Source organism: Syngnathus scovelli, chromosome 4, assembly GCF_024217435.2.
Source record: "Syngnathus scovelli strain Florida chromosome 4, RoL_Ssco_1.2, whole genome shotgun sequence".
NCBI lineage: Eukaryota > Metazoa > Chordata > Actinopteri > Syngnathiformes > Syngnathidae > Syngnathus > Syngnathus scovelli.
The window spans coordinates 8,554,454-8,582,325 of NC_090850.1; the positions used below are offsets into that span (position 1 = coordinate 8,554,454).

A 27,872-nucleotide genomic window follows, 5' to 3' on the forward strand; every position below is an offset into this window, starting at 1 on the left:
TACTGTCGCCAACTCCTGTTCTAACAGCTGTGCATGCCCTGCAGTAGAGAGTCATCACAGCCTTAACCAGTCCCTCTTCCACGCCCGACTTCCTTAGGGCCCATCTCACCACCTCCCTTGGCACCCTGTCGAATGCTTTTTCCAGGTCAACAAAAGCGAAGTACAACCTCTTCCTCTTCTCCTGGTGTTTCTCCTGCATCTGTCGGATGACAAAAATTGCGTCTGTTGTACCTTTACCAGGCATAAAGCCATACTGCATCTTGTCCACCTCTACCCGTGACCTCACCCTCTTTTCCAACACCCTCTCTATCAACTTCATTCCATGCTCCAGCAGCTTTATGGCCCTGTATGACCCGCATGCAAGTGGGTCCCCCTTCCCTTTGAATAGCGGCACCAGGACGCTTCTTGTCCAGTCCTCCGGAATGTGCCCCTCAGCGATGACACTGTTACACAGGTCAGTCATCCACTGCACACCGACGTCTCCCGCTGCCTTTAGCATCTCTGCCACCACTCCAGATGGTCCAGCTGCCTTTCCATCCTTCATGGCCTTCATGGATTTCCCCACTTCTGTTCGCGTGATCAGGCCACATTCACCCTCCACTTCGTCGCATCCCACCTCTCCATCCCAGTCATTCTCCACATTCAGCAACTTCTCCATGTACCTTCGCCATACTTCCTTCACTCCTCTGTTGTCTGTCACGATGTTGCCATCCTCATCCTTTACACAGTTTGCACCAGTCACATCACGCCTCTCCTTAACCATTTGCTTTGCTATCTTGAAGAAGCTCTTTCGTCCTCTCTCACTCTCCAATTCACTTGCAAATTCTTTCCTCTTGGTCTCTTGGGCCTCCCACACTGCTGTCCGTGACGCCCTCCTTGCCTCTACATACGGCGCTCGGTCTGCCTCTCTTTTAGATTTCTTCCATACTTTATGGCACCTCCTCTTCTCATTCACCGCTCTTTCGACGCTGTCATTCCACCACCATGTCTCTCTTTGTCTTGCTTTACCCTTTGACCATCCGCACACCTCCTCTGTAGCTTCAAGCAGAGCGTTCTTCATTCCCTGCCACTTGCCATCCACACCACCCGACTCCATCATCTCCTCCACTTCTTCTGTTATATGCTTAATCTTCTCCCTAAACTCGTTTTTACTCCCTGCGCTATGTAGCTTCCAGATCCTCAACTTGGGAGGATGCTACTTAGCTCCCACCTTCTTGATTTGCAGAGTGAGGTCTCCGATGACTAGGCAATGCTGAGACACACACTCTTCTCCGGGGATTGCCTTGGCATCCCTGACCAGGACGCAGTCCTCCTTTCTGACCATGATGTAATCTATTGTGCTCTTGTAGCCACCCGAACTGTATGTTACTAATTTGGCTTCGTCCTTCTTGAAAAGCGTGTTGCACAGCACCAGCTCCAGTGCGTCGCCGAACTCTAGGATCCTCTCTCCTTCTGCGTTCCGCATGCCGTACCCCTGTCTCCCATGTACCCCCTCCAAGCCATCTGACTCCCTCCCCACGTGTCCATTCAGATCACCTCCCAGAATTATGACCTCATTCTGGGGGATCCCTGACAGCACCATGATGGCCTTGTCCCAGAACGCATCCTTCTCGTCCTGACTTCTGCCAACTTGAGGGGCATAGATCGAAATTACGTTTGTCAGGCGCTTCCCAGCGATCAACTTCACAAAGATGATCCCCTCATTTACCCTGCTAATGCTTAGCACTTGATCTATCCACTTTTCAGCGATAAGTACTCCAACACCACCAGTCCCTTCATTGCAGCCTTGCCAGAAGAACTTGTACCTTCTGCCGATTGCACCCAGCATCCTTGCACTTCCACCCTTCCATCTCAACTCCTGGACACAGCAGACATCCACCCTTCTTCTGTGTAGAGCCTCAACCACCTCCCCGGATCGGTGCGACATGCTGCCGATGTTTCATGTAGCCACCCTAACACGTGCCTCCTGCCCCTCTCTATTCTGGTTCGGGCCTCCCCACAGTCCATCGGGCTAGGAGCCGTCATATCCACCTGCGGTTTGGCCTCCATTTCCATCATTCTTTTTGTCGTAGGCTAATGAAAATGCCCACGGGGTACTTAAGGCTGTACCCCACCTCTTCTGTGTTTGTCTAGCCATACTGAGAATATTTTTGGAGCAAACGTTTTTACAGTCGGATGCCCTTCCTGACACCAACCCAAGGGGAAATTGATTTTCTGTAGGGGTTGACTCCCTTAGTCCATTCCTCTCCCGAGGAGCCCACTGGGCCGTGGTACTATTTAACCCATAGTTGGGGGCTGGTTCGTGGGCACCAGGGCATGTCCACACACCGGTGGGCCTGCGTGCCGCACGTCTAGGGGCCAGACCTCCTCCGAGTCCCTTGTAGTTTTGCCTGGGTCCGTGTTGTACCCAGTTACCATGTGTCGCCGCGTGGAGGCACTACATAGGGCTTGCTGTTAGAGAGACTATGTACTGGCAGGGAGAGACTTACGCACTCGGCTCTCCCGTTCGCATACTGCTAGCCAGCGGTGAGGGTTGACAGTGAGAAGTGACATGCACTGGGCACTCCACCAACACACTAGACGCATCTCAACAACCCGACTTGGTCTTATGAAGTCAGACACCGTGATGGTCTGAATGCCCTGCCAAAGGCTCCGTGCGTCCCTGCTGTCTTTGAAGTGGGCGGTAATCTTGCAAGAGAACGCCCTTTTCGCTTCCTTGATGCCCCGGGACAGGTCGGCCCTCGCTGCCCTCAAGCCAGCCACATCCCCCGCTCTGAAGGCTTCGTCCCTGGCCCTCAGCAGCCTGAGGACAGCCCCCGTCAGCCACGGCTTCCAGTTAGCCCGAGTGACGATGGACTTCGAGTGAGTCACATCGTCAATGCACTCTGTGACGTAAGAGAAAACAGAGTCAGTATACTCCTCTATGTCTGTCCGATCGTTGCAAGTGGCCGCCCGCTTACACATGTCCCAGTTAGTAGTGCCAAAGCAGTCTCGAAGCGCATCAAAGTCACCCTCAGGCCACACCCGTACCCACTTGCGAACCGGCCTGGATGCCTTCACCCTTTGTCTGTATGCAGTGAGATGTTCAGAAAGTCCAAGATGGGGGAGGGGGGCGGCCTTGAAAGCTCCTTTATGTGTAGAGTAGACCAGGTCCAGGAAGCTGTCACCACGTGTTGGAAAATTAACATGCTGGTGAAGCCTCGGAAAAACAGACTTCAGGTTAGCATGATTAAAGTCCCCAGCGAAGATGGTGAAACCGTCAGGGTGCGCTGTCTGTTGTTCACTGACGGCCTGGTACAGTTCACCAAGAGCCGCGATCCTGTCGCCTTCGATGTTGGAAGGCGGGATGTATACCGCGACTAGCAGAATCACAGTAAATTCCCTCGGCAGGTAAAAAGGACGGCACTTAATGACCACAAACTCCGCCAGTGGCGAGCAGTGCCTGCATAGCACTACGGAGTCCCGGCACTATTCGTCACGGACGTAGACGCATATTCCACCTCCTCACGACTTTCCCCCTCTCACAATGGCACGGTCCGCCCGATAGCACGCTAGCCGCTCTCGATGCACAGCAGAGTCCGGAATGTTGACAGTCAACCAGGTCTCAGTGAACACGAGCACACAGCAGTTACGCACTGTCCGGTTCGTGGATCTCAGCAGACGAACGTAATCCATCTTGTTGTCCAGCGAACGAACATTCGCCAGAAGAATGGAAGGCACGGCCGGGCGAGCTGGGTTGGCCGCCAGCCTGGCCCGGACGCCTCCGCGCTTGCCCCTCTTCTGCCTCCTCGCACACCGCTTCCGACGCATTCCAACCAGGGGAGGAATAGCAGGCGAGACCGGCGACGCGCCAGGACGGGACAGTCCGAGCGCCTTTAATGTCTCCGCATCAAAGTCCAGAACGCCACAAAACCCACTTTCGCCGATGTCGAGCAGAACCTGCCTGCTGTACCTGTAGCACGACGTATTACGACGAGATGAACACATAAAACTGTTGGGCAAACACTCATTAAAGAACAAAACACCGTACGGGTGGGACAGAGAGAGGTCGCTGCGTGTGCACGCGCCGCCATCTTGAATTTGATTCAGCAGGAGGTTGAATTTTGAATCTGTTAAGACTTGAGGTAAAGCTTCAAACTATCTCAGATGACTGTGGGCAAAAACCAGACTACACCTTGGAGTAGTAGCTAGATACAGTCACACTAGTCAACCCCGTGATGATACTTGCGTTTTGCATCTTGTTTGAGTGTCGGCAGTGATTTTCCTAATGTATTGAGAACACATGCAGAGTTTTCTTGGAGAAAGCGCTCTGCTTTACATTTGTCGACTGAACTAACCTTGAGCAGTTGCTGCTACCAGCCGCCCTCTGCACCATTGTGTGAGCTAAGAAAAAGAGCAAACATGTTAGTCAGAGTTGCTGTTTTTTGGGGGGTTGCTTCTGTATATTTATCTGAAACAACTGAGCTCTGTCAACCTGAAGGAACACCCTCACTGTGTGAAAATGTGTTCAAAAATGCTTGTTATGAGATTTACAGCGAGTCTAAATCCTGGATGCAAGCAAGGAACAGCTGTGCACAGCGAGGAGGAGTCTTAGTGATGGAGTTTAATGATGCTGTCAAAATGTTTCTGAGCAACATCACCCAACAGAGAAGCACCAGTAACCTCAGCTGGTGGCTGGGGAAGCAAGTTTGCGTGGACAACCTGGATGCCTTGTTGGGTGAGAGTATTAAATTTTTGTTCTTTTGTAGGTCATTGACATTTCGACAATATTTCAACAAGAATTTTCACTCCGTTTCTACTTTCATTACCTCCATAAATGTGCAAAGGCAATCATTAGATGCATTGTTTTAGAAATGCTATGATGTGTTAGGGTTTTCAGGTTAGTTTGATCCTATGATTATGTTGGAATGTAGACTGTAATGATTAAATCAATCACGTCTGGCCCTCACAATGTAATAATTAAATCAATCACGTCTGGCCCTCACAATGCAGAGTCTGTTTCCCACAATAGTGTAAAACACCCCCTGCTCTGATCTTATCAGAGGCCGGGGGTTCACCAAACCTGTCCACTCCCACCCCCACTCTGTTCCTCCTAATAAATATGCCCTTGCAGGGAGGAGACTTTTAGACTTCATTCGATAATCGCTGTTCAGACAGCGACGAATGGACTCTCCACCTGCAGGTGTCTAAAAGAACTTGCCTGTCTTCTGTTTGGTTCTTGCAAAATAAGTTGGAGTGAGCAAATCTCTAACATGATGGCTAATGTCCTTAGTCAATTATCATACACACTACTAGTAGTGAAGTGCCCTTTTTTATTTTCCTCACAATGTCTTTCACAATTTTCGGTTATAAGTGAAAGGCAGACATTTTCTTTATCTCGCCCCTTGCTCCCCTTACATTTTTAAAACGGAAGTCAACCCCCAAATTTTCTTTGTAAGAGTATGTTCAGTGCATCCCAACAAGTCAAACAGTATTCCGAATAATGATTCATTTGTGGAATAAGAGTTAAGCAGCAGAATTCACTTATTTTTGTCCATCTCAGAGGATGGCCTTTTTGCCACTTGCTGTTGACTAAAAATGACATTACAGTTGCCAGGTTTCATGTCACAACCAATCAGCTTCATTAAACAAGCTAGCTGTGTTGGTTGTGACCTAAGGCCTGGCAACTATGATTTCCAGGTGACAGCCAACGGCTAAATGACCACCACCTGAGATTTATGAAAAATGTGGGATTTTTGCCGCTTAGCTCATATTCCACACACAATATTAATAATCAGATTGCCATGTTTAGACTATTGAGGGCACATACATTACATTACTCTAAATTAAATATTGAGATTGAGTTCCTTTTTAAGGCAACGTCTGCAAATACAGTTGGGGAAAAATAACAATTTGCACAACATGTACAACTGCATACAAGAGCTGTCTGTTCAATATCAGTCACGTTACACAACTCATCACAGGCCATTGAGAAAGCTGGAGCTGAATTAATGTCCTTGATTTGCTTATCGGTGATAGTTTTTCCCATTTAATTACCCTTTCCTTCACTGTTTTTGTGGAGAGAGGCATGGCTTTAATTTTCTGAATAATCTCGGTTTTGTTTTTTAAGACCAAAAATAGGCACTCTGATATTTTAATAAATTAATCCTTCTTGTATACTCACCATCGGTGAATTGTTTTCCGCGCTTTATTATCTCTCGGGCTGCAAAAAAAACGTGCAGCAGTAGTAGAGTTTAGAGGTAAAATTCACTTCTTGAAACTGTTTATTCTTGGTGATTGGCAGCAAATCTAGCATGCTTTAGCTGAAAATATCGCTCCAAATTGCTCTTCTTGTTATTTGACAACTTCTCATTGCAAATCAAACATGCACGCAATCCTTCAGCATTGGCAATGAAAGCAAATAGTTCAGTGCATTCTTTCTTAAACCCACTGGTCTCATCGGGCAATCTTTCTCTTTTTGCCTTTCGAATCCATGGCCCATCACTCACACAAAAAAAACAGCAAAAAAATATATTTTTCAGTTTACACGCATTATTGCAAAAACTCCAGGGAGCCGCTAGGGGCGTGCTAAAGAGCCGCATGCGGCTCTGGAGCCGCGGGTTGCCAACCCTTGATCTAGCTGGAATCCATCCATCCATTTTCTGAACCGCTTAGTCCCCACGGGGGTCGCGGGCGTGCTGGAGCCTATCCCAGCCGTCATCGGGCAGTCGGCGGGGGACACCCTGAACTGGTTGCCAGCCAATCGCAGGGCACACAGAGACAGACAACCAATCGCACTCACACTCACACCTAGGGACAATTTGGAGTCTTCAATCAGCCTACCAAGCATGTTTTTGGAATGTGGGAGGAAACCGGAGTGCCCGGAGAAAACCCACGCGGGCCCGGGGAGAACATGCAAACTCCACACAGGGAGGGCCGGAGGTTGATCTAGCTGGAATGAAACTAAAATTAATGTCATCAGTAGCATCTTTCACTGAAATACCAGTTGCCAGTCATTCAAATGCAAACAATGGAACGTTGGTTCAAGACTTTTACACAGAAATGCGTTTGTGACTTGCATTTGTGCATCTGTATGAACACATCCTCCTCCTTCAGAAGATGCTGTTGCCTCTGAAGACGCTACCAGCTGCACGTATGTGAAGCTGAATCCTTTCCAGCTCATTGTATCATCCGACTGCAACCACAAACGAAGTTTCTTCTGCACCCGCAGTAGGTGTCACATCGTTAAGCAGCTCTCCTTTTGATTCTACACACAAACATCACCTAATTGTGTGAACATCCAGATCCAAACATTTATTGTCTTTTTTTATCTGGAAAGGTTTGCAGTTGCCACAAAACATACAGGTGAGATGAACATGTTGTTTACAGTAGAAAGCCAAGTAAGAATGTTATTAATGTGCTGCTTTTGTTTATAATTATAGAAATCATTGGGATCTAAATCACGTGAGTGATACTGCTTGACAAGTCATAAAAGCAAAATTAAAATTGCTGTTGTGTGATGCTGTCAAACATACCGTGTTCTAGGGTTCAAAAGGAGTGAACACCCGATGGCTCCCCATATCTATGACATTGTAAATCTCCTTTTGGTACGTATTATTTTTGGGGCTCAATATATTTTAGAAATGTAAAGTTGTTTTGCATATATTTGCATAAATTTAAAGAATATTTATGTTTGATTTGCAAAAGGAAGCTGATAATGAACTCATGCGAATGGAAACAGAAGTAGGGGAGCCAACAGAGGAAAGTAGGGTGGGTTACTAAATTTATTTTGATACTTGAGGACACTCCTAAACCTTCTAAAACAGCACTATAAATATTGTGAGACACATATTGTAAATACATTTGCATGATTGAATCACTACTCTGTATAAAATATGAAAAGAAATACCTAAATACCTCGGCTGCCAATAAGAACAATATGATTTTTCACTACTGCTTACATAATACCTCTCTTCTCCTCTGTTACAGAATGAATTCATTCTGTATTTGTTGAAAGGCACTCAAAATATGTCACCTGAATTTGCCCTTGAAAACACGGACATAATCAGTCACATCATTAGCTGCAGCATTAGCATCCTTGACATCTCCATGAACAAATGTGACATCCAGACGAGCCCTAACCGCACAGTAAGTTTAAAATAAAACATAAATACTTCAATACTTCAGTACTGTTTCAATTGAAAAATGGTAACATATCACTACCTCTACCAGCCCATATTTGAGGATATATTTGAAATTTTCCGGACCATTTTAATGCTGCTGAGTTCAGAAACATTGCAGAGAATTGTCATCAGGTTCTCAACAGGCACCATCTACCAGAGCAGGTTGGTTCAGGCTTTCATCATAGTAACTCAGGTGACAGAAACTTTGCATTTCTTCCAACTATAAAAATTCAGATTTTCCTGTTTCCACTCAGTCACAAGCCGGAAGACCTCAGCAATGTTATTCTGGGCTCAGTGGAAGATGGTGAGTTCATCATAATGCCCCCATACTCCATTCTGCAGAGTCACATTGGACAACATGAAAGAATCATTGCTCAGGTGTGTGTGCACACCATTGGGCATGTATTTTCATCTTTGTTGTCAGAAGTGACACTCTTATCAGTTGTTTTGTTTGGTAGATGTCTACATTCTCTGTGAATCCTCATCCAACTGATGACAATATCTCTGGAACAGTTTGCAGCCTTTTACTGAGTAATGGAGAATCAGATGTTCCAGTGGCCAATCTCACAGAAACGATAGAGGTACAACTGTGATAAGACATGATTTGGATCACTCGAGTATGCATGTACTGTATCTTTCCTATATTTGTCGTTTTTGGCAAAATCAAAGACAATAAAACTGCAATGAAAACACAATCTCAATGGCAAAGGTAATGACACTGAATTGTTTCTTCACAGATATTTATGCCTCGCCCGTTCACTCATATAATTAACCATACAGTTGCACTTGAAGAAAATACAAAAGTACTGACTAGAGTCAATGTCTCAGACTCTTCCATGTCCATCTGTGTCAGAGTGGAACCAAGTGGAAACATGTCCTTGATTCTTACACTTTCTCAAGGGTCACCTCCAAATTCCAGCTACTTTGCTAACGTGACCATCGTAAACCAAATAGGTAACCATTACGTCAAGCTTCTTGTTCTTGCTTTTCATGATAACATGTTTTGATTGAGTGTAAAATTTGGGGTAGGGACTGCCCTTGAGCAAGAAACTAAATGGAGCTTTCATGACATTTTTAAGATGATTTTTTTTTCTATTTTTAATCATAAACTGTAATGATTAACCCTAATAGGGCAGTGGTTCTTAACCTGGTGGTCTTGCAAAGGCAACAGCAGAAGTCACACCGAACATACCGACTTTATTTGTTTGTTTGTTTGTTTGTTTGTTTGTTTGTTTGTTTGTTTGTTTGTTTGTTTGTTTGTTTGTTTGTTCAACCAAAGGAGGCTATCAATGGATCATAACACCAGAGATGTTACAGCAGACTCCTGGGATATGGTACATTAGTAGTGAACTCTTCAACTCCACGTGGAAGCAAGGCATTACTCTGAGCATCACCACTTTCATGACCAAGTGCATGTACTGGAGCATAGACCGGCAGATATGGAGCACAGATGGCTGCCAGGTGAGTTTCTACCAGGCAAATCATTCCAAAACAACATTCCCTGCACTCTCTGTACACAGATTCGAAAAAGAGAAACATTCAAATTACATTTTATGTTCAATTCTATTCCTGGAGGCAGTTGAGCTCAGTTTGCTGTTGTTTTGCTTGTCCTTCAAGCTTCCTTGGTCAACAAGTTTGTTTTACTTCAGTATTAGACCACATATACCGTATTTTCCGGACTATAAGGCGCACCTAAAACCTAAAATTTTCTCAAAAGCCGACAGTGCGCCTTATAGTCCGGTGTGCCTTATATATGGACCACATTCCTAAATTTAAACTGGCCCGAAGCGTTGTGTCATGAAATCAATCATAAGTGGCCGGCTGAAGACTATGAACCATGAATCAAAAAGACTATGGATCATAAAGTAATTGCGTCTGAAGTTGAAATAAAAAAGATAAAATGGAGAATGATTTGATTTGGATTAAAAATCTGACATGATGCATTAATGGTGCGCTTTATAGTCCGGTGCACCTTATATAAGGACAAAGTTTTAAAATGGGCCATTCATTGAAGGTGCGCCTTATAGGCCGGAAAATACGGTAATTGCAATTTAGGTTGGAGAAGGGTCACAAGTCAGAATTTCACACGGCATCTTAAATTTCACATCATGTTCTTTTTACCCGCAGGTTGGGAAGCAAAGCACTCCTGGACAAACTCATTGTCTCTGCAATCACCTCACTCTTTTTGGGAGTTCCTTCTTTGTCATGCCTAACCATGTGGACTTAACACGCACAGCTGAGTTATTTGGCTCTGTGTCTCAAAACTATGTGGTGCTTTCACTTGTTTGTGCTTTCTTCGGCCTCTACCTGGTCACTCTCTTGTGGGCGTACTATGCTGACCGCAGATCACTCTCCAGAGTGAGTCATTGAACAGAACCCTTTCTCAAAAGCATCCAAAAATACTCATCCAATATTTTGTTCACCTATCGCTAACCTATCGTTATGGCAATAATCAAATGTCAGAGGAAGATGAGTCTGCTGGAGGACAACCACCCGTGTGCGCAGTACAACTACTTGGTCAGTGTCCAAACTGGACAGCGCAAGAATGCAGGGACGACTGCCAATGTAAGTCTTTATGAATGACTCACAAACAGGTGTTCATGATGGAATATAAAGTTATGTCCAAAAGATGTCTTTGGACAATGACTGAGTTCTTGTGATTTTGCCCACCAACTCAATGAATAGGAAATTAAACAATCAAGAAAACGGATCCCTCATTGGGTTGAGCTCCGGTGAGCAAATTGGCTTTTGAAGAAAATTCCACTTTGCTTCGATTTGATTCCAAGTCATGAGTTACTTTTTGCATTTGGCTGAATTATCATTACAATAAAATAGTATCTCATAGCTTTAAAAATTGTTAAAACTTTGTCATCATTCATGGTTGTTTGAATCAGATTTAATTGTTTTAAGTTCACAAAAATGTTTAGAGATCAATATGTAGCAAACAAAATTATGCTAAAGGAAAATGGTCATGTGTACTCGGTAGTTTCTTTGACAAAGTAATTTTACAGCAGCAGTTTCAAATTCAAAACTTTGACTGTGACAACAAAATACTATTATATGGCTTATTGTAACATAAAAAATAATAATAATTTGATGTTTGTGAAACATAGTCTACATTTTGATGTCAAGCATGCTAAATTTAGGTTTGCTGATGGGTGAGTAGAACATTCATTGTTTCTCTCTTAAGGTCACTGTGATGCTGTTTGGCTCAGAAGGACAAAGTGATGCACATCATCTCATGGATCCTGACAAGCCTGTCTTTGAAAGGGGAGCTGTTGACGTGTTCCTGTTGGCCACACCCTTCCCACTGGGTGAAGTGCGAAACATAAGGCTGCGTCACGACAACTCAGGAGGTCATCCATCATGGTATGTGAGACTTGTAGGGCGATTAGAGGCACTTGTGGGAGGATTGGGTGATTCCAAAATAAAAAGTGCATGAGAGTAATCCAGGCAAGATGTGATGAAAACACAACAATGGCAATAAAACTACTCTTCATGACAAAAACGATACATTTATGGAAAATCAATCACACTCACCAGGGAAACTTGAGATTAATAAATGCATTATCCTGTGCATACAATTTAACAATCCAAATTTAGACTTAAGGATGTAAATGTTTGTCAGTGGTTGTGTTAGCGTTTAGAGAAGGCCTTGCTGGCCCTGGCTGGCACCTGACTACCACATCTACACACTGATCTAGTGAATTCCTCCTGTGTTAAGGTATATAAACAAGATGACCATACGCGATCTCCAAACTCAACATGTTTGGCACTTCTTTTGTGACTGTTGGATAAGCGGTGACCACGGAGATGGTTTGACGGAGAAGATATTCAATGCTGCAAAGAACAATGAGGTTTCCTGCTTCAGGTAATGTCAGATGTCTTGAAGGCATTGGGAAAATCTGACATACATACTTTGCCTCTTTATTATCAGGAATATTTTCCAGAGCCGAACATCGACGGGTTTTAGGGATGAACATATTTGGGTGTCCATTCTGGATCCGCCATCTCGGAGCCCTTTCACTCGAGTTCAGAGGGTTTCTTGTTGTACGAGCCTGCTCCTCTGCACCATGGCCATCAATATTGCCTTTTGGAACATTCCAGAGAATGAGGATTCTCCAGTGGTCCTTTCTATTGGTAAACCTGCTTTTGAATCATGAGTGTGCGATTATATCGAATTTGTCAGCGTGTGAGATAGACAATGAATTACAATACGTAGAATAAAACCATCTTTATTTGTCATTTATGCACACAAACAGGAAATTTGACCTCTGCAATTTCACCCATCAGAACAATCTGAACGTGTGAAAACTCTTGATGGGTTGAAGGCAAATGACAAATTCATGCAGCTTCCGCGCAGGTGTTTTTCTGGAACTCTGGGAGGAAAAAAAAAAACATATATGCCCTTTACCCTAACTCATTTATGATAAACTCAGCAACTTTAATTTCAAGTTTCTTCCTCATATCAACTTTAGAGTACTGTTGATCCTGGGATGAGCTACAGAGGATACAAAAAGTCTACACACCCCTGTTCAAATGGGTTTTTGTGATACAAAAAAATGAAGACCTTTAGCTGCAAATGGGAGCTTTGTCAAGGTGGAGGAAGTCATAAACAGGGTGATATTTATAACAATTGAAGCAAAAATTCTACAGACCTCAGATAGGAAACAAAAAAATATTTGCAAAAGTCTACTAAATCATAGTGGTTTGACTGGTTGTGTCCTGAATCGCATATAAGTTTGAATGTGATTGGTTAATGGTTAAAATTGAACACAGCCATACCCTCAATTATATTAAGGTGTGCACACATGTGCAACCACATTATCTCAGTTGCTTGTTTGAACTTTTCCCATTGATTCTTTTTTCCAATCTAGTTGAACAGGTTACATTATGATGGAAAAATGTCGCAAAACCATTTAACAATGTCAAATTTTTTTATACCGCAAAAATCAGGCACTTGAGCAGGGGTGTGTAGACTTTTAAAATCCACTCTGTCACGGTGGCAAGAGATAAACAGAAGTGCGGCCTAATAACATGCATTTACCGTAATTTCCGGTGTATAAGCCGCACCGGTGTATAAGCCGCACTAGCTAAAATTCGGGGATATTTTAGTTTTTTTTCTTACATAAGCCGCACCGGACTATAAGCCGCATGTGCACACGAGTTTTTTACAAAGAAAGACAGTACACAGAAAGCCTTTTTGAAGTCTGAATAACATGTTTTAACATGTCTTTCTCAACATTTGCCTGTGACGCAGCAGTAGTACCGCAGCAACACGGAAGTGTGCACGCGAGTTATTAAAGAAATACTGGACACAGAAAGCTTTTTTAAAGTTTTAATAACATACCTTAACATTTCTTTCCAAACACTGCCTGTGACACGGCAGTAATACCGCAGCAACACGGAAGTAATACAGCACTAATAGGGTTTGATTAAATAAAACATACCGGTCAAAGTCACTGAGACGCGGCGGTAACACAGCAGCAACACGGTAGCACAGCACTAACAGGGCTGGTTAAAGTAAAAGTAAAAAAAAGAGCTTCATCGTCTTCATCTTCCTCCTGAAACCGTCGAAGTCTTCCTCCTCAATTTCCAATTGGAATAGCGTTAGATATGCTTCGCCACACACTTTCTCAGTATCTCTTTTGTCGTCGTTTTTATCCATTTCTTCTAGCATTTTCTATGATGAGGGTCTGTTCATGCTAATCTTATTCATGCACGAAGCGCTAAATTACATTAAACTAGCGAGCGACACATATAGCTCCAGAGTAGACGGACGGGACCACGAAATAAAGAAAAGGGTGCCGCAACACAATGTCATCAACATCGACTGCCTTTAGCTTAAAAGCGGCATCATATGCATTTCTTTTGTCCCCCACAATGACGGTTTGTGTATAAAAGATTCCTTTCAGTAATGTCCGTCTTGATCGCGTTCTGCGTGACGCGCGAAATGTTGTAAACACAAACTAGCACGTCTTCTTCGGCGCATTATCTCTTCTTCGCCTGTCTCGCTCTTGCTTCCTGCTAGAGCGCCCCCTGGAGGCCGGAGGCCGTAAAAATCCATAGGTATGCCGTGCCGCCATTTAAGCCTCAGGGTTCAAAGTAACCTTCTGAATAAAATGCATTAAAAGTTCACATTCATTACAACTTGTTTTTGGTGAGCAAAATGTCAGAAGAATTGAATTTAAATGCTGATTGATTGGGTTTTAATACAATGCAGATGGTCAGCGCCACTGCTTTGTGTAATCTCTGAGTCACATGGCAGACCAAGAGAAAGGGTTTAGAGCACAGGTGTCAAACTCAAGGCCCGGGGGCCCGATACAGCCCGCCACATCATTCTATGTGGCCCGCAAAGACAAATTGTGCATCAAATTCGTGTATCAATACTAGAATTGCAAATTGTCTTCACTTTTAATAATATATATTTTTTATATATTTGACCAGTTTTTACTCGTCTGATTTGAAAACGAGTTATTTGTCAGTTTGTTCTGTAGCTTTTACTGTATATAATAGTGTTAAGAGTAAAAGTGATCAAGTCATCACGAAAATCCCGAAAAAAATCTTATATAAGCCGCACCTGACTATAAGCCGCAGGGTTCAAAATTTTGGAAAAAAATCGCAGCTTATACACCGGAAATTACGGTAATATATTGATCCATCACACCAGCAGAGAGCGCAAGGGATTACTTATCGCACTGATTTTGAACTGGCCAAGTTAATGTAAAATTTTATTAAATGTGCATCCAATTATTTTAGAATAATTATTCAAAACATAAGCACCATAAATATTTTAATGACATTACTATACGTTTGTGCTTTTCCTAAACTCCAGCACATTGTGGGTAGTGAAGTGTGGGCTTTTTTAAAGTCATATTTTATAGACTTTTATATATGCATCTTAATCTGTCCTCAATGCCAACATATAAATCTTTCGTAGCACTTATTGTCATTGTGCTTGCGGGTGAGCCTTTAATATCCCAGCTGGTTTCTGTGGACGGGTCAACAAGAAAATGGCTAGCTCAGCTCAAATCAGGTGGATGACTTTTATAAACATGGGTTGTGATTGCTGATTACCATGGAAAACTGTACGTTTGATAGCACCCCTCAATTACTTGCTCATTGGCACATCCGTTCTTCTACATTCTGTATATGATCCCTGCCCAGCTTCACTGCACGTTACATGGCAGGATATCATGGTGGGCGTTGAGAGCGGTCTTCTCATGTTTCCAATAAACATCCTCATCATCACCATATTCCGAAGCATCAAACCTCGCATCGTTTCAAAGTCTCAAACAAGCAGCTCGGAGGACACAATGAGGCCGCGGGAGGTTACCATCCCAACCATTCTAAAGGTATGTTTAATAATAGGCATGGCTTCATTGCTGACCTTGTAAGATCACACTGCCAGTCCTGATGTAGAAAAGGGGCGCTGCGTATCTGTTACTTTCAACCAGGTCATTGTTTTGGTCGGCTGTTCCTTGCCAGGAAACCGAGGTGGTCCTTTCGCTGCTGAGCGGGAGTCTGCGGAACAAAATGGCACAACTGTACAGACTTGAGTCCATTAATGATCTCTTTTCAGCCTTTAACAGAGTGCATGAATTCATCCATCTTATGCAAGGTACCTCAATTATCATGCAAAAAAAAAAAAAAAAAGATATTTGCAGGGATGCTAAAAAATTCTTCTTGGGGTTTGTGTCTGTCAAGGGGAAACTGAAAGCGACCTGCATTGGGTTTATTGCAGCAAATTCCTCCTAGCTGCGCTTCGTCGCCTGCTCATGTGTCTGGAAAGGTTGGATGGAAAGAACTTCCCGACTCCGCAGGATTATACACGAGCACTAGACATCAGCAACCTGCTGGTTCGCAAGTCCGACATGGTCTTCAGCAGTCATTTAGTATGCTGGTCAGCTCTTTGTCTGTCACACTTATACAAACAAAATGCATGTTTGATGACTTGCTTCATTTGATGAGAACATGTGCTCGTTTTCTTGTCTGTGACCAAGCCCACCTCCAACGAAAAAGAAGAGGGTGTCATCTGAGTGCCGGTTGCCCTGGTGGTGTGTGTTTCTCGGCTGGTTCCTGCTGATTTCCCTGAGCGGCGTGTCCACATTTTTCACTTTACTCTATGGCTTTTACTATGGCAAAGCAAAGTCCATCAAGTGGATCATGTCTCTAGGCCTCTCTCTTTTCCAGAGTATTTTTATATTGCAGCCTCTCAAGGTGAGTTCGGGTAAAATCTGTCCACTTAATAAGACTCCTTGCAATGGGTACTTTTTCAAAATTCTCCTCTTCTCTGCTGTTTTGCTTGTAAATAATATCAGCCTTATGCTTACCGTATGCTATTTATTACATTGAAGCGCACACTTGTAACAATAATAATAATTTAGTTTTAGTTTAGTTTTAGTTTTATATAGCGCTTTTCTAAACACTCAAGCTGCTTTACATAGAAAATTCACGCTTAATCGCACGCACACACACACACACGCGCACACACACACAAAATGTAATACTGTAGCACTGGCTCAGCCTGACTAAGTTGGTAATTACAGTGGATGCGTATCCAGTATGTAGTAAACAGTACTAATGTGTTAGATCGAACTTTAGTCGGTGCTGATCGCTTTTATAGGAGATAGTTTGAGAAACGCGATTGTTTACTGAGGGCTCATCGGTTATTGGCCAGTGGACGCATACCGCAACCCTAGTCAACCTCAGTTTGATGCAGTATAGTTTCTATTTTATGCAGCTTTTCATCCGGTGCGCCCTATATATGAAATAATTTCTAAAATAAAATATTCAATGAGGGTGCACCTTATAATCCAGTGTGCTTTATGGTGCGAAAAAAACGGTAGTCGGTAAGCTCACAGCACTTTACTTTTTCCATATTACTCATGTTAAATCCGTATTCTAAAATAGAACACCAAAAATAGTTTCCAAAGATTCAAAGTAGGAAATTGTTAGTTTCTTATTTTTAAGACATTTGTACACAGAAAAAAAATATGGGAGGTACAATTTTGAGGGGAATTCTTTCCATTAAGTGACATAAAAAAATGTAATGCTGAATGTAATAATGCAATTTAAAGAATGTAAAGAATTAAATGCTGTTATAAATTCCAGATGTACTATATTATATTATTATTATCATTATTATTATTACTAAAGGGGATTTAAAAAAAAATGTAATTTGACTTTTTTTTACTTGAGTTTAATATAACAAATCTTTTCTGAGGTGCATAGAGAAATCCTCAAAATAGGCTGTTTCTCAAGGCTGAAAAAAAGTTCAGTGTAAAAGAAGCTGTAAGTCTTGATTTTTGGGGCATTTTAAAAGTATGATACAGACTTTACACGCAGACAAATGAGAAAACAGAAATACTACATCTCCTCTAAAATCTTTATTGCTATTGTTACTGTCCGTTCATTTACCTATGCTATTGTGGTCTCATTCTGTAAGTTCTTTAAATGTGATAACATTTTATTTTATTTTATTCCAAAGGTGATTGGAGTTGCTGTCTTTTTCGCCCTGTTGCTTAAACCAGTAGCTGTTGACGAAACCGAAGAAATTGAACAAGTGCTTTCAGGTGAGCGGTCAAACTGCTGTAATACTTTAGCCCTTGCACTCCATTTACCATTTGTTGCAGTGATGGCAATAGGATTGACATTTGTTTGAAGAGTTTTCAGCAGCCTCCAGGTTCTAAATTAGGCACATTCAGTGATTGTCCAAAATACCTAATATGGAATTCCAAATATGCTCGGGCCTACTGTTTGGAACTTTCAACCCTTTTATCTACTCCCTTTAAACCCGGAAACATATATACTCTATTTCATCCCTTAAATATAATACAATGATAGATAATGACTTTGAACTTTAAAAACAATCTTTTTATTTGATCACTTTGTTTTTAAAGGGAAATTAATTACTTTTCATCACAATTGAATTTAGTCTTAGTAAGAACATAAACTATGGGATGGATTGTATTTCACTAGTCACATAAACTGAACAGACTTCTCACTGATAATTTATAAAACTAGAGGTATGTATTCCATTTGGCACAGTGCTCTTTGACCAAGAATGCAAAACAAGGTTAATACTTAACGAAAACTAACAAAATAGTCCAATTAAAATCAAGAAAACATGTTTGTTAATGTAATAAAATAAAAACATTCATCCTTTTTAAAAAAATAAAAATTTACTGAAACTAACTGATAATTACAATGTAATTATAGCAATAATCTTCACCTTTTTTTGTTCTTTGTCATTATATATAGCTTTAAGAGTTCAGTTTAAATGTATTTATTTTGGAATTGCTCTATGTTCGTACATAAGCAAGGTCCAACACTCGTTTGAGAATTAGTAGTTTATTTTATTACACACCACTCAGTGTTCTTTTTTTTTTTGTAAAACTTTGTACTCCATAAATACTCCATATATTTAAAAATAAAACTGAAACTATTACTAAAACTACCAAAACCTAAAATCATTTTATGAAAAATTAAAAATCAACCTGCTCTAAAAAACTACTTACTACTAAACTTGAAAACTAAAAGTCAAGCTAAAATAGAAATAATAATACACAGCCCAATAATAATGAAAACTATTAGAATCCTGACGCTTACAATATTTGTCATGACAATGTGGCATTTTTGTTATTTTCCCTTCTGAACAGGTCTGTTGTGGGTTTGTATCAAATTAAGTAACATAACGGTACCATGAGACTCAGTGCATCTGTTTAATTTAACAGAACAAGAAGACAAATGCAGGCGTTACTCCAGGGGCGAACTCTGAGCGTGTAGCAATCCCTCAAATCCTCTTTTCTTCCCTTGAACGCATTGGACGATAAATTTACATTCTCTTTTGTATATGCTTCAATAGACTGGATCGATTTGACAATGTTGATTTATGGTAGAGCCTTACCTTTAATGGTAGTGTGTGTGTTGTTTTTTGAGCAGGCTGGCTCCTACAAAAACGTCAGAGCAAAAATTGGTTATAAATGGAGCAAGCATAATGCCTTTTTGTTTTTTGAAAAATTGTCACAAGATTGTTTGGTGTGAGTCAGAATTCTGGAAATACTCAATGCTGCTCTGAGTAAACTGACCAGATATGGTCTTTTGCAAGACTAAAGACAACTGAATAAAAACAATCCTGTTCCTTCAAATTATCCTTGACGAAAGTGTGGAAAGTTGGCAACTTTTTAAAATTACCTTATCAATAGATTTGACAACACTTTTTAAAAGTACCTGATCATTGGATTTAGCATAGTTAATTTTTCATGACATCTTTTCTTTGAAACTAGACAACAATTAAGTTGTTTTATTTAGGCCATTTGTGGAGTGTGGAGATGACTTGTGAATGATATGTACTGTTTGTACAGTATGTACTATTTTTATGAGGTGTATGTAAGATGCACTAAAAAATTCCGGTGTGTGACAAGCTTCATGGACCTGCCTAAGTTTGGAATTGAATAAACGGTTCTCGTTTCAAACAATGTGTTTTAACAATGTGTTTAAATTTTGTTTTTGTTACACTTAATCCATTAAAATGAAAACAAATGTTATACTCCATCAAAGTAAAAAGGACTACAGTATACATATAGAAAACAATTCAACTAGTTCAATGATTTTTACTTGTTTTATTAAATTGATGGGAAAACACCCAATTGTTCAACATGGAAAACACAAGAGTGGAGTTCTGCAGTGTCATTTGCTCAACTTTCCAGAAACTGCTAAATCATTCATTAAAGGCAGCCGTTCTTTGGCCGTAACAGGTGTGGTTGGGTCGGTGGACACGTGTATGACTCAAGTTCCAATGCTATCAGAACGTCACCTTTAACCAAATAGTTTGTGGGTAATGTGACACCTCAACAAAACAAAACGCAGGGAAATGTTTCCAGTCTTGATAGCAAGTGCAGGATGAGCAATCTTTTTACAGATTGGCCAAGGCCTCTGGTGAGCAATTGACAATAAGGCAAATGCAGCAGAATACAGTGTAGGACACATGACACATAGAGGAATAATCTAAATTGACACCTCTGTGGGGTTAAAATGTATATGTAAAATCAAGTTGTGTGGGCTCATCTTTTATACACTAGATATATTTGGTTAATCTGAAAGGTATTTCATTTGGAAACAACCTTGTCAATTATCAGAGCACTCCCAACTACCTCACCCAGTTACTATATATAAAACATGCCCTCAACTGATGTGTGTGTATATATATATATATATATATATATATATATATATATATATATATATATATATATATATATATATGGACAATGCTTGCAAAGTGGCTGACAGCAAAGATTAAGTGAGTCCTCAGGAACTGAAACCCAGTCATCCAACCAACATGTAAACAGGCCAGCTAGACTTGTTTAACTGGTCTAAGATGAGACTGGAACGAGTCGGTGGGAAAGGCTACAGTATCACATTAGACAGGCAGCGAGCTCCAGAAAAACATTATTAAATTATAAAGTATATCACACCAATAAAAGATTGATATTACAGTACAGGCCAAGCAAGAAGGGAGAATGACTATATGTTGTTAGCTTCAGAACATGTCCAAATTAAATTGATATGTGGTAAGAGTAAATTATTTAGTTTCAGATGTTTCTATAAAGTCAGAGCCTTGAGCATGTTTTACTTTGTTCTCATGTGCAATGTCAGCCTGTGTTTAAGATACTTAAGTCTTCTTCTTCAGCTCCTCAAAGCGTCGCGTTAGGTCATCAAAGTCGATGTCATCCGAAGTGCTGGTGGTGGTCTTCCCGCCGAAGGAGCCTGCTGGGAGTGTGTCTGGGACCGAAGGAAGTTCTGGGAGAGCGTTGTTGTCGTATATTTGTGACGGCTGACCTGCAGAGGAACATGTGGGGGCTGTCAAATGAGCTGGAAACAATGTTTTGCTATTTTATTTTGGACAGTGACATGACAAAGCATAACACAGAGGTACTCAATCTGGCAAACATGACAAGTCAAATGTAGCAACATTGTCCACTGAATTAATATTTGGTAGAGCTTCCTTTTGCTTAAATTACAGACATCAATCTTTATGGATAGGTCTCTATTAGCTTTGCCCGCTTAACATCAATCTTTTTGGATAGGTCTCTATTAGCTTTGCCCGCTTAGATATTTGCCCATTCTTCCTTGCAGAATTGCTCGACTTCAAATTGTCAAGGTAACAGCGATGGTCTGCTCTCATCAATATGCTCCTCGTCCAGTTAATATAACAAATGGTACAAAAGTTCAGTGTTGGCTGGCGTGGGTCCATTCATTGTCTATCATCAAGTCCACACTGAATGCAGCTGTCTACCAGTAAATTGTACAGCATTTCCTGGGTCCTGCTGCCAACGAGCTTTTTCCCAGCAGGATTTGGAACCGGCCCACCAAGCCAACACGACCGATAACTGGTTGATTAACCATGGAATAGCAGTACAACACTCAATAGGCCGACGAACCCGCCTTACTTACACCCCATTGGAAATGTCATGTGGTATTGGCAAAAGGAAGGCGAGGCGACAGAAACCCCAAGATGCAAATAAATCTGAAAAGCTTGGGCTACAATCACACCTGAACTGGGTCAACGGCTGAACTCCACCTGGATGCTGTCATTCATGCAAAAGGAGGCCCAATGTACTGAGGGCATGTTACTTTGATATTCTTTTCAGAAGGCTGACATTTCAGTCCAAGATACTTTTTCTTGATCACATGAAGTGAAAAACAGTCTAGTTGACATTCACACACTTTCCATCAAATGTAAAATAAGGTTTGAAATATTTCACTTTGTGTGTGGGGAACAAAATACGAAGTTCCCTTTTTGAAACAAACTATTGAAATCAACAGATTTTTTCCCTGATATTTCATTTTTGGGTCCCCAATTTTAGAGCAAGTCTAAGAAATGGACGCCTAAAAACATCTCTGTGTTTCACTTTTGTATAGAACTATGACAGTGAATAGCATTTTCCATGACATATTTCATGAGATGAACCTCTGGGTTTCAAGGGCCATACTGAATACAGTATTTAGTAACTTACCTATGGTCTGGGATGGAAGAGAGTTTTTTATGTCATCAATCTGAAACAGAAGAAGGGTGCCTGTGACAACATCGCCTTATATTTGAGCCTTATAAGAATGTCGGTTATAATGTGTTAGTGCTTAGTGTAGGAAAAGAAACAAAGGTAACATGCTTGTGGCGCTCAACGAGAAACCAACACCTTTAGGGTGCATCAGCCTTTGGGCTAGCTTGAGTCTCCGCTGCAGCACTCTTCTCAGTCCTATCTAATCCCAGGTCAGTTAGTGGGATCACTGAGTTGTTAGTGCTTAGAATATGTACAAGCCATTCATGCTGCCTACTTATGTGCACACAAAGCAAAAACGTCAGCCTATTCAGGGAAAGTGGCAGAAGTGCAGAGGTAAAAGCTGAAGCTAAGTGAACAACTCTTCCCTGAGTGACGCCCTGCCTGCCCTGTCCATCCTGTCCGTCTTTGGGAACAGGGAGGGATCATGGATGGGATGAGTTGGGTGACTTACAGACTCGTATGTGGGGGGAGAAGTGGGCAACTGAGGGGGCTGCCCTCCTCCCACAGGGTGCGGGAAGCTGTTGTACGATCCAATGGCTGGAGTGAACGGTTCCTGGAGGAAAACAGACCATGGATTTCACTCATCAAACAAATAGGGTTGGGAATCACAACGTGACCTGCAAAAGCATGTGATCAGATTTTTCAAAAGACAACGATAACTGACAATTTAGCATTGTTTCAAACTATTTTTGCAAAGTTAACCATCGTCTAAGTGAACATCCATTTTCTGTACTTTGTTCATTATCCAAGGTTGTCAACACTAGGTTCTTTAAAATTCAGCTACATTTGTGGACTTGTCTGGACGCTCTGGGAAAACAAAGGAGCAGTGAGAAACAGAGCAAGCACATGTGTGACTTCGCAAAAATTGTTCTCATTAGTTGTTTAAATACACTAGTTTAAAAAAAACTGCAAAACAAAATATTTCACAGACTAGTTTTCTCATGTCAGTGTGACACATTCAAATTATTTCCTTTCAATAGAATAAAAAATGTTATACACAACATGACTGGAAGTGTCTAATAATGCACATGGTTAGAATCTAAACAAAGGTTTGAAAATAATGATCTTACTCCTTTGGGAGTTGGATAGTTGAAAGGCGTAGGCATGGGCATCGGCATGGGCATCGGCATGGGCATGACAGGAGCCATGAAACCACCACCACCACCACCACCTCCGCCTCCTCCTCGTCCTCCCCCTCCGGACTTCTTGTCATTGTTCATGTCAATCAGGTCTGCTTCATCACAACTCACCTCAGGCTATCAGGGAGAAAATGTTATGATGCACGCAAACTAAAAGACAACATCCTGATTGGGACCTCAATCTATTCTTACCCGGACCATGGCATCAGGTTCATACGGCACATTGTAATTTTTGGCTATCTCAATCAAGTAGCGCTCCACCAAAATCTTAGGGGGAGACTCCACGCTTAGTTTGTGCATCAGCTGCAAGCATATCAGACATTTTATCAGACTTGGAGTGCTGGCATATTTCTTGGCTAGAGTCAAGGGAGTCCTGGGTTTAAAAAAAAAAAAAATAGAATAATAAAGAAAAAAATTATATGCCAACCCTTTCATTGACCGTTCCAATCTGATTTGTCCTGCACAGCTTGCCATACTCCTTGCTGTATTTTACACAGAGCTGTTCGGACACCTATAAGAATTGAGAATTTAAAGTGTCAAGATCTGAGAAGACCAGATAATATTGGTGCCAATGCTTTTCTTTAAACGTGTACTTACCAATTTTAATTCAGACACCTCTGACTGAAGTCGAGGAGCTGCCCAGATAAGAGTGGACACTGCTTCTTGTAAACCTGGATCCAACTCCCTGAAATAATTAACCCATCAATACATAAATACCCTTTCATTGGAAAAGGTCATCCCGCACCCCTCCAAAGAAGCGATTTTAATGCACTAGGCAAAGTCCGCTCCTTACTTCATCGATTGAATGAGGCCGAAGCGTGTCAGGAGCAAGTCACAGTAAAGCTCCAGGATCTCCATGCCTTCAACCATATAGTCCTCCCTGATGATGTGCTCCACACGGATGCGCGCCCGCTCATCTTTTCCTGCTGACAGGTATTCCGATATCTCCTTCCGAGCCTTTTGAGCGAGCTCGGCTTCATTTTAAATTGTTCAAGGGAAAGGAAAGCATTACAATGACATGAGATTAAAGAGCAAAACCAAGCATTGGTGTGTTTTTTTGATTTCAGGACTCACTTTTCTTTTTCTCAAGGAGCTTTAGTCGATTGATGACGAGCCGCAGGTTGACTCTTAACCTCTCAGATTTGAAGCCTCCCGGCATCATGTCTGAGTTATCTTCCCTGTGGATAAAAGGTCGTAAGACTATGCGTGTGTATCCGTCGTTGAATGGCTGTTAAATGTAGTCACTCAATGAGCCACATGTTTTTTTTCTATTCATGTAAAGTTGACAACTATTATAGAAATTACGTACAGCAATAAGCCATTATATATGCCGTGCTTTACATTACACACACATATATGATTTTACAAAAGGGAGGACTTCATATTATTTCACTAAACATTTAGTTATTTATTGTGGTTTTCTAATTATGAATTTTGGTATCCTGAAATTTACCAATGGGTTCACATTTAGTGACTAAATTAATTAATTTAGGACATTAGCAATTATGAACAAAATGTTGTGTTTTCTGGTTGTGTGTTTTAGCAAGCTTTTCAATGATACCAGTGTAACTCAATTAAAGCTTACCAAATGTACACAGACATCAAATTACTTAAGTGACCTCCTCGAGAAGTTTTTCAAATTTACCGTCGGCCTCACCCACCACCCTCCTCGTGAATCACTCAATCATGTGAGCATGACCAACCCATGGAACAACAACGGATCTACAAATAAAACCCCAAATTGAAAACGACTCTCACTGAAAGGAAAAAAAGCAAGTTGCTCAAAACTACTCAGCATTTAGCCTGTAACGGCGCCGTGCTCCTATAAAGCGATGCCGACATTGCCCACATCATGAACTATTCGCTTACTTACTAAATTGGCTCTGAGCAAATATTGGATTGTTACTGTTAGCAATCTTCCTGCCTGGCATCTGGCTAGCCAAGCTAGCTAGCTCTCGCTACATGCTAAAAAGGACGCAACAAATATCCTGAGACTCGTTGTACGGGTTTAAACGACACGAATAAGTCCGAAAGCTCTTAAGGGTTCGGATAGCCGCAGATAATTTGGTGTCGATAACATACCTTTTTGTAGCACTCGAATACGGAATTGACGCTGTTTGTGTTGCCTGCTTCGTCGCCTAGTTTACTTCCGTGATTATTTGTTGTGACGTCAGGGGGGTTTCTATTTGGGGCGGACAAGGTGGAACGCAAGCTCAGGTGCAGCTGACGACGGACTCACGGAAATATGTAAATGAGTCATGAATGTTAACGATGACGCAGCAGGGCTGGAAAAGCAAGATATTCTCCCACCAATGAGTCATTGGCAGAGTTTATTTAACTTATTTTATGTCGGCTCACAGAAAGACGTCCTTGCTTGACGTCTCTTGTTTCTGGACTTCAAAATTTTATTATTATTATTATTATTATTATTATTATTATTATTATTATTATTTACCATACATATGCATACAGTTTAAATTATTTTTTTCACTTGTTTTCTTATTCTATTTAGCATTTGTTTTTGACTCAGGTCAAAATGATAGCAACATTTTTGGGAACATGTTTTAACAGTGTCAAAGGTCATGTTGTTGAACATTTGTGAAAATTTTAATAAAATACTCAAATCTTTGCTACAAAAACTTCAGATAAATCGACTTCATGAAATACAGTGATCCCTCGCTACTTCGTGTTTCGTTTATCGCCGTTCAAAAGTTTTGGGGTCACTCAGACAATTTTGTGTTGTCCATGGAAACTAACATCGTTGCAGAAGGGTTTTCAAGGGTTTTCTAATCACCCATTGGCCTTCTAACACCATTAGCAAAGACAATGTACCATTAGAACATTGGAGGGATGGTTGCTGGAAATGGCCTTTATACACCTATGTAGATATTGCATTAAAAAAAACAGACGTTTGCCGCTAGTCATTTACCACATCAACAATGCAAAGTTTAATGTTATCCTCATTGAAAAAATAGCCATTTTATTTGGATAATAAGGACATTTCTAAGTGACCTCAAAACTTTTGAACGATAATGTAGGTACTTAACAATAAAACAAATTATGCTTGTGTATTTTTACTTTACTTGCAAGCTCTAATTTTATCTTTTTTTTTTTCAACACTATTTGTATACGCGATGGTGCCCCACTGGGGCAAGTGGTTGTTATAGTCCTATCAGAAATGAGTAGAAATTCAATTAGCAGAGCATCCCCGCTAGAATTTTATTTTATATTAAAATGTGGTGGACCTCAGGACCAGGCCTCTTATCCGGAAGGCTGGCAGTTAGTGTCAGTTGTTACATCATGTTGACTTTATTGCTTTGATGACTTGTGTCTAATCTGACTTGCTGGTAGTCAGTCATGGAATAAAGATGTTCCAGAAGACTTCTACCATAGGCCCCATAAAAAAAAATATCACTTTTGGCCTGCTGTTCAATGCTGTAAACTGAAAACACATATAACCAACCCAATATGGCAGGAGCGAGGAACATGTCTTTATTCCATGACTGTCAGACTAGACACAAGTCATTAAAGCCAAAGACAACATGATGAACAAAGGACACTGCTGGGTGAGAGGCCTGGTCCTGAGGTACGCCACAAAAAAATATATTTTCTCCCAAAAATTTCAACCCCCTTTTATCAACGGAAGAGATGAAATCCTAGTGGCGTGCATAATCTGTTCTTCTACTTATGTCTGCTACTTTTGCCACATCTGATTACTTCATTTGTACTGTCATCTCAAGTATGCAGGCTTATAAAACATGGGAACAAAAAGCTACCAGCATTCCAAGTAGTTTAGCAACTCCCGTTGCACTAAATACCAGTAACAGCACAGTACTGTGAATTTCAGGGGGCAAAAATAACTCTTCAAATACTGCTGTTTAAGGGGAAAATTATTACAAAAAAACAACTTTGTCAAACGGCTGGCACACCGCATGCCAGCCATTCAAGTTGGACAAATATAAAGATAGAAGGCAAACATTTCAGGGCCACTTTTATTTTAAGGCTGGCCATTCACATTTGGCAATTCGAGGACCAGTCCAGTTCCACGGGACACTTAACCCACCACAGACTCCAATACAAGTACATTTATCCAGATCTGATGTTGCAATTCATAATAAATGACATCTGCCAATTCGACTGCAACTCGATTTCAAATTTGATTCCACATTTTATATAGAAAGGTGTGCCAGCATTTTGAACGGGCTTTCTCAATGGCTCCCAATCACTGGCGCACGCTTTGACGTACCTGCTTGATGCATCTTTGCGACTACCCATTTCATCAACATGCAAATGTGAAATTAAATACTGTTAAGTCCTGTTGTAAAACGCAATATTAATGTAGCCAGTTGGGTCTCCAACCCTTATCAATGGTAAGCTTTGTGTGTGGCAGGAAAAGCAGACACGCTTGAGTCACTCTTTCCAAATGTAACACGCAAATGGTTGTACTTTGTCTTGTTTGTAGTAGACTCAACTTTGTAGTCCATCTATAAAAGGGAGACAATCAT

At 41.3% G+C, this 27,872-nt stretch overlaps 2 protein-coding genes across 7 annotated transcripts; one reads left to right on the forward strand and one right to left on the reverse strand.

The window, feature by feature from the left end:
* The first annotated feature begins 262 nt into the window (after positions 1 to 262).
* Positions 263 to 19,642, forward strand: pkd1l3 (polycystic kidney disease 1-like 3). Of its 5 annotated transcripts, XM_049718621.2 has the most exons (23): positions 263 to 4,717; positions 7,096 to 7,209; positions 7,319 to 7,344; positions 7,422 to 7,443; positions 7,525 to 7,586; positions 7,687 to 7,749; positions 7,969 to 8,127; positions 8,212 to 8,324; positions 8,417 to 8,540; positions 8,621 to 8,743; positions 8,900 to 9,116; positions 9,442 to 9,623; positions 10,290 to 10,520; positions 10,626 to 10,727; positions 11,353 to 11,531; positions 11,887 to 12,033; positions 12,100 to 12,302; positions 15,330 to 15,517; positions 15,651 to 15,783; positions 15,870 to 16,065; positions 16,166 to 16,382; positions 17,653 to 17,737; positions 18,899 to 19,642. In XM_049718621.2, exons 1-23 carry the CDS (start codon positions 4,402 to 4,404, stop codon positions 18,940 to 18,942), a joined length of 3,246 nt encoding a protein of 1,081 aa, XP_049574578.1. In that variant the 5' UTR covers positions 263 to 4,401; the 3' UTR covers positions 18,943 to 19,642. The 5 variants fall into 5 exon arrangements, 3 of the variants coding, with proteins under 3 accessions (XP_049574578.1, XP_068506546.1, XP_049574579.1); XM_068650445.1 differs by lacking the exon at positions 10,290 to 10,520; XR_007480748.2 differs by lacking the exons at positions 16,166 to 16,382; positions 17,653 to 17,737; positions 18,899 to 19,642 and having other exon boundaries at positions 15,620 to 15,783; positions 15,907 to 16,048.
* On the reverse strand, positions 18,873 to 27,772 carry ist1 (IST1 factor associated with ESCRT-III). Of its 2 annotated transcripts, XM_049718628.2 has the most exons (12): positions 27,614 to 27,772; positions 24,442 to 24,545; positions 24,161 to 24,341; positions 23,965 to 24,052; positions 23,795 to 23,878; positions 23,560 to 23,670; positions 23,299 to 23,484; positions 22,680 to 22,781; positions 22,184 to 22,223; positions 20,839 to 21,005; positions 19,072 to 19,114; positions 18,873 to 18,976 (listed from the first exon to the last, which is right to left on the reverse strand). In XM_049718628.2, the coding sequence occupies exons 1-10, from the start codon at positions 27,640 to 27,642 to the stop codon at positions 20,839 to 20,841; spliced, it is 1,092 nt and encodes a 363-aa protein (XP_049574585.1). In that variant the 5' UTR covers positions 27,643 to 27,772; the 3' UTR covers positions 18,873 to 18,976; positions 19,072 to 19,114. The 2 variants fall into 2 exon arrangements, with proteins under 2 accessions (XP_049574585.1, XP_049574586.1); XM_049718629.2 differs by lacking the exons at positions 18,873 to 18,976; positions 19,072 to 19,114; positions 27,614 to 27,772 and adding an exon at positions 25,450 to 25,617 and having other exon boundaries at positions 19,772 to 21,005.
* Between the last annotated feature and the right edge of the window lie 100 nt (positions 27,773 to 27,872).

What these genes read in the sequence shown, in the direction of transcription:
- pkd1l3 (XM_049718621.2), top strand. Translation starts at nt 4,402, where the DNA reads ATGTTAGTCAGAGTTGCTGTTTTTTGGGGGGTTGCTTCTGTATATTTA. An exon ending in GGCACCATCTACCAGAGCAG is followed by an intron (nt 8,325 to 8,416) that starts GTTGGTTCAGGC and finishes GTTTCCACTCAG; the next exon opens with TCACAAGCCGGAAGACCTCA. An exon ending in GACCATCGTAAACCAAATAG is followed by an intron (nt 9,117 to 9,441) that starts GTAACCATTACG and finishes GTTCAACCAAAG; the next exon opens with GAGGCTATCAATGGATCATA.
- ist1 (XM_049718628.2), bottom strand. Translation starts at nt 27,642, where the DNA reads ATGGGTAGTCGCAAAGATGCATCAAGCAG. An exon ending in GCTCCTTGAGAAAAAGAAAA is followed by an intron (nt 24,342 to 24,441) that starts GTGAGTCCTGAA and finishes TTTAAAATGAAG; the next exon opens with CCGAGCTCGCTCAAAAGGCT. An exon ending in TCTTCCATCCCAGACCATAG is followed by an intron (nt 21,006 to 22,183) that starts GTAAGTTACTAA and finishes GTTCCTCTGCAG; the next exon opens with GTCAGCCGTCACAAATATAC.